The sequence below is a fragment of the Curcuma longa genome, chromosome 19 (assembly GCF_044706935.1).
Source record: "Curcuma longa cultivar G26 ecotype Majalengka, Jawa Barat chromosome 19, ITB_CL_G26_1.1, whole genome shotgun sequence".
Lineage (NCBI taxonomy): Eukaryota > Viridiplantae > Streptophyta > Magnoliopsida > Zingiberales > Zingiberaceae > Curcuma > Curcuma longa.
The window spans coordinates 721,229-727,539 of NC_133879.1; the positions used below are offsets into that span (position 1 = coordinate 721,229).

General features: G+C 42.6%; 1 protein-coding gene across 1 annotated transcript; it reads left to right on the top strand.

Moving 5' to 3' along the window:
- Nucleotides 1-3,745: 3,745 nt before the first annotated feature.
- Nucleotides 3,746-5,356, top strand: LOC141812652 (putative xyloglucan endotransglucosylase/hydrolase protein 26). The gene is made up of 4 exons (XM_074700665.1): nt 3,746-4,269; nt 4,367-4,467; nt 4,558-4,751; nt 4,831-5,356. The coding sequence occupies exons 1-4, from the start codon at nt 3,870-3,872 to the stop codon at nt 5,237-5,239; spliced, it is 1,104 nt and encodes a 367-aa protein (XP_074556766.1). The 5' UTR covers nt 3,746-3,869; the 3' UTR covers nt 5,240-5,356.
- Nucleotides 5,357-6,311: the final 955 nt, after the last annotated feature.

Here is a 6,311-nt window from a genome sequence, read left to right on the forward strand (position 1 = left end):
TTCTGGAGGCATTGGGAGGCGACGACGTTGAAGTTTCCAGTGAAGGCGATGTACTCCGCCAGGATGACGGTGCCCCGGGCGACAAAGCTGTAGATCAGCGTTTGCTGCCCTATCTCCCCGTGCCGGGAGGCTGAAACCCAAGCCCTAGTAGGTGACCGCGGAGGAACCGAGGGAGGAAGAAAGAAGGAACGAAGGAGAGGGAGGACGAGCAATGGCGACCGAGAGAGGAGCCAGCTTAATCCGAGAGACCGAAGGAGACGGGACCCTCCGACACCGACGCCTGCGGTTTCGCGACGGTGATCGAAGGGTTGGCGTCGGCGGACGTTTCCGAAGGTTCCGCTACGGCCTCGACAGCGGCAGCGGGGGTTTCGGGGGACTGGAGGACGGAGGCATCGGGGGCAGGGGTCCGGGGTAGGAAGGATGAGCTCGGAGACGGGTGTTTCGGAGGCGATGGCGGAGAGGGGCGGGGTGGCGAGTGCTGGGGCATCGACGGCGGGAGTGGTGGGACTCTCGGAGGCGACGAATGCGTAGCGGCGGGGGAAGTGGTAGAATAGGGTTTACAGAGTCGGGTTTGAGAATAGGCGAAGAGGAGCGGTAGAATTGGTTTACAGAGTCGGGTATTGATTTAACCAAACGAAAAGAAATAAATAAATTTCAGAAAAATATACAACGGTTTTAAAATCGTTGTTGTAGCTTCCAAAACCGTTGTTGTCGTCCCACATAGACAACGGTTTTCAAACCGTTGTCGTAGTTTTCAAAAACCGTTGTTATAGTCCCAAAATAGCGGACATAGACAACGGTTTTAAAACCGTTGTTGTAGCCTCCAAAAACCGTTATCGTAGTCTCCAATCAACCTCCCAAAGACATCGGTTTTTGTTAAAACCGTTGTAAAAAAGTAAAAGACATCGGTTTTGGCATAAAATCGATATCTTTTCAGTGTTGTTAAAACCCTATTTTCTTGTAGTGAAAAAAGATATTCATTCGCTATGACATGCATAATTGTGCTCCCGACAACACACCTGTGTCAAAAGATGATAGATTTAGCTTGCATCAATATCCGCGCCATGAGCTTTAGATTAAAAAAATACAATAATTCCTGTATACATCGACAGTAAGAGTTTGATGTATACTCAGGTATGTACACATTAGGATCTTGTGTACACTGTAGGAATGTTTGACAGATATTTGAGGAACCCTGGACCAAAGCATTGGAAAATTGTAAAGAGGATTATGCGGTACTTACAATGAACCAAGAATTACATACTCGTATATCGAAGATTAGCTCATTTGGAGATCATTAGATATTCAGACACCAATTTTGCTGGATGCCTAGATAGTAAGAGGTTCATCGCAAATTATGTCTTCATGTTAGTGGGAGAAGCTATATCATGGAAAAACGTTAAACAGACACTAATACTCACTTCTATTATGGCGGTAGATTTATAGTTTGCTACGAAACTTCCAATCACAGGATATGGATGTGGGACCTTATCATATGGTTATAGATCATTGACGTCATTGACATGCTATTGAGGATTAACTATAATAATAAAGTTGTATAATTATATTCTAAGAATAATTTTAGTTTATTGAAGTCTAAACACATCGATATAAAATTTTTGATGATTAAAAAAAGTTCAGAGTAGTCAAATTATGATAGAGCATATAAGGACAAATTCTATGTTAGCGGATCCTCTCATTAAGGAATTGTCATCCAAGGTAGTTCATTAGCATGTATTGAATATGGAGATTCTTCATTTTAATAAAGTAATCATTTGGTAGGAATCTGTATTTTGGTATAATATTCTATATTAATGAATACATGTATTTTGACTTATTGTACATACTAAAAAAATTTTATATGTGTATATGATTTTGACTTTCTGACATTAAAGGATATCATGATTTACTATTATGATTTTGCATTCGATTTTGTAAATATGATGTTGGACTCTTTTGAATCATAAGGTTGAATCATGATGTACTACTACAGTTTTGCATAAGATTAAGTAAACATAATTCAAACTTGATTTGGATTATAAAGACTTTTGAAAATGAACATGTATAAGTTATATTTCGTGTCATTTTCATACTATACATTCACATTTAATTTATGTCATTAATTAAATTAAAACTATGATTATTGTTGGGTCTTATTATAGTTATAGTAACTCTGATTTTTTTTAGTCCTGTACTAATTAAATTAATTAACCAGATTGTTTAAGAGTGTATTTAACTCATGAAATTTTGACATGTTGAACTCAACTAAAGGGTTGTATAGCATATAATAGATCAAGTATAGTCTAAGTAAGAGATTGAAGGATTAAATCCATATTGATGGCTTAAATCTCCATGAGATGAGATGAGCTTACACTTGATTAACATACACATGATTAATTATCATTAAGAAATTAAACTCCATTAAATAATCTAATTAATACTTATATCATGAAAGGAGATTTATATAAATGGATGTGGATTTAAGTGACTCATATCAGCATTCGATTTGTCGTTGTATGATCAATTCAATTTTGATATTGTCTTATAGATACATGATAACTGTTGTCTCCGGTAGCTCCGGGAGTACGCAAACTGATATGTATCGTCGAGGCTAGTGTTCGACACTATCTCCGTAAACGATATTGCTCCGCTACGGTGCTAACGGATAGCAGCAACTCGTTCCCAAGATACAACGACGTTGTCTCGAAATAGCAGCACTACAAATTTCGAGATCGGCGAACCTTCTTTCGTAGGCTTCTCGGACTCTTTATGCAGAGGATGCTCGAATGATATGCTATGGATTGCAAAGATTGAATGAGATAAGTTTCCAATAGAAAGGGGATGTATATATACTTGGTGAAGAGGTAAGTATCCTTTGGTGAGGGCTGATCTGGATCGTTCATTTTGAAAGGGTATAACCCTTTAAAGATCTTTTAATCTCAGCCATCAGATTTGAAGAGTTATAACTATTCAAATGACTTTTGATCTGATCCATTGATCTCATCTGTCTGCCCAGTCTGCGCTCTCTGTATAATCACGCGCCATGCAGGCACTGCCACCTGGAGCATAAATAAAAACTCCTCAGCTCCTCGCGACGACGCATAAGTGCAAAGGTGCACCTACAAAGCGCCCATTGCGCACGTGTGCACGTGGCGGGTGGCAGACTCACAGGTGCTCGCACCCTCTCCCATGGGTAGAGAGCACCTGTGCTTTTTGTATTAACTCCATTAACACAACAACACATATAAGGAAACTTTAGCTTGCGCCGGTTAGCGATGTGGGACTAAAACCCCATCTTTTCCTTAACGTTATTTTGGACACAACTTTAGCCAATTAATTTCTCATTCATCCGTAATCGGTTTTGAGCAAATTAATAGTCTAGATTTATCTACGCGAAACATAGATTTCGATTTTGAAGTCATATCAGACTTCCAACGATCGATGGCACCTTAATTTTGCCTTGCAAAATCATATCCAACAATAACTAAATTCTTGTATTGATGCATAATTGATTAAATTCAATGTATCCTTAAGCGATTTCACTACTTTCTCGATTATTTCTGCACTTCTCATCAAGGAAAATGTACTAATAAAATTAAAAACAAGTTTTCTTAAAGGCATGGAGAACAAGTCCATGCCTTTGATTCCCCTAAATCTGTTGTTAAGTTGTCAAAAATTCATAAAGCTTGGTCCTAATTAAAGGAGTTAGGTGCATTAGCTAGCGCACCATAAACACGCAGAGTGCATGAACTGGCCTTGCACGAATCCATGACTCTGTATTAAAGTCGTGCTCTGCAATTAATCTATTTTCCTAGCTACCTTTGACTCATGATTTTAAGATTATCATTGCATCAGCATAAAAATGAAATATGAAATCTAACCTAAAAGCTATTATATATCAATACAAGCAACCAGCAACAGTTAGTGGAAGGCACATCTCTCATACGAAATGCAAAGGTGAACTGGGTTGCAGGTTTCAAACTTTTGTTTTTTGGTCGAAAAGAATCAGCAATCTTCAAGCAGTCGCCTATAAGTATTGGTCCATTCATGGTTATTCCTCGATCGACCCAAGTTTCATAGGCACAAGAGTCAAGGCAATGGCAATGGCAATGGCGAGTTTAGTCTTCGGATTTGTTTTTCTGGTGGTCATGGAGCATGCCATGGCAGACTTCAACTTCTACAGAGACATGGCCTGCTACTGGGGACCTCGCAACTTGGCCGTGTGGAACAATGGCACAAACTTCGCACTCAGCCTCAATAACGCCTCAGGTATATACGTATTGCAGTACTTAATATTACTCTAATTACTTAACAGCTAGCTCTACTGTTTGCCATGGGGGCACAATAAATCAATGGTTTTTTTCAGGCTGTGGGATCAAAACGAGGAACCAGTTTCTGTTCGGAAGCATACAGATGCACATTAAGCTCGTCTCAGGAAATTCTGCTGGCACTGTGACTACGTATTATGTAAGTCCAGTACTCCTGTGTAGTGTAGGACATTACAAGGCTAGGCTAAGTAACATATGCTAATTTCAGAATGCATGGTTGATGACGCAGGTGTCTTCGACTGGAGCTAAGCACGACGAGATCGATTTCGAGTTCCTTGGTAACGTATCAGGGCAGCCTTACATCGTCCACACCAACATCTGGGTTCAAGGAGTAGGAAGAAGAGAAAAGCAGTTTTATCTTTGGTTCGATCCAACAGCGGCCTTCCACAACTACACCATTCACTGGAATCCCAGCCAAGTCGTGTAAGCTCTCTCTCTCTGTTTCCTCAAGCTTGCAATGATTAGAGAATCGATCATTAACCGATAGAGGTATATATATTAGATGGTTGGTCGATAGCATCCCTATCCGGGTTTTCAGAAACTACCAAAAGTATGGAGTTGCGTATCCGAACCAGCAAGCGATGAGGGCCTACTCCAGCATCTGGAATGGCGAGAGCTGGGCGACGCAGGGCGGGCGGGTGAAGATCGACTGGAAGAGGGCTCCGTTTGTGGCGAGATACCAGCAGGTGAATCTGAGGGGTTGTCCGTGGTATTCGCAGGGCAGCACTGCGCAGTGCTCGGGCAAGACCCCTGCAAACTGGTGGACGGCTGCAGCCTACAGCAGGCTGAGCTACGCGCAGCAGGGGCAACTGATGTGGGTGAGAAACAAGTACATGATCTACGATTACTGCCGGGACACCAAGAGATTCAAAGGGGTGATGCCTCCTGAGTGCTCTCTGCCTTTCTACTAGCTGCTGCACACCATCGATCGAGGATTATTTCGATTCCCCATTTTATTTGTTTAAACGGATTCAAAATATTTCCATTTCCTTTTTCTTAATTATACATATCGATCGAGTACAAATAAATCCTTGCATTCTTCTTCCTACTCCTGTTGTGTTGAAATTTAACGCTTGCTGTTCTAAATGGTTTTATGATGATAAATACTAGAAAAACTAAAAGGACAGGCTCCTACCATCTAAGTATATTGTATACAATTAATCAAAAGCCTGCAGAAGCATATCAGATAAAACGATTTTGATATTATGTGCGACTTCCTCGTGCGCGTCCGTGCGTGACACGCGATCCATCGTCAATCACGCGATCGCACGCCAGATCTAACTGTCCAAATGTGAGAATGTACAGTGTTCTGCCCCCAGACCCCCGTCGCTTCCGACCGCCCTAGCTGCGCCGGCCGCCGGTCCGCGCCCGATCGACGTGCCACTCGCCGGCTCGTCGTCCGGCTTCGAATTCCGACCGGATTATAGCCTCCGGCGCAATTTGGCTGGAAATGCGGTCGATAGTGGCGCACACCGGTTTTCGACCAAATCGCGGTTGGAGACCGGCCGAGGAAGGACTGCCGTCGCACGCCGGTCCTTCCCCGGCCGGTCTCCGGTCGCGATTTGGCTCGGAAACAACGTATGCCACTGCCGACCGCGTTCCGGCCAAATTGCGTCGGATTTCAACCACAATCCGGCGCTAGTCGAAGCACCGGCGAATGACGCGTCGATTGGGCCCGGGCCGGCGGTGGTCGGACGGCGCGGCGAGGGCGGCGGCAACGGCGATGGGTCGGCTATGTTGCGCATGGGGTCGCGTAGTGTGGGTGGCGGAGAATATCAGATCAGGCAGATAGAAATTCATAAATAGTGGGTTCTTTGATCTGGAACTGCAGCAGGATGATCAAGAACGATAAGATTGAAAATCAGATAACCTCCGTATAGCTGAAACTAACAACTGCAACTAATAAGTTAAAGCTAAACAAATTGTTGTAAATTGAAAAAATTAACTTCCAAATTATTCAGGCAACTAATACATTGCATATAA

What these genes read in the sequence shown, in the direction of transcription:
- LOC141812652 (XM_074700665.1), top strand. Translation starts at nt 3,870, where the DNA reads ATGAAATCTAACCTAAAAGCTATTATATATCAATACAAGCAACCAGCA. An exon ending in GCACTGTGACTACGTATTAT is followed by an intron (nt 4,468 to 4,557) that starts GTAAGTCCAGTA and finishes TTGATGACGCAG; the next exon opens with GTGTCTTCGACTGGAGCTAA. An exon ending in TGGAATCCCAGCCAAGTCGT is followed by an intron (nt 4,752 to 4,830) that starts GTAAGCTCTCTC and finishes TATATATATTAG; the next exon opens with ATGGTTGGTCGATAGCATCC.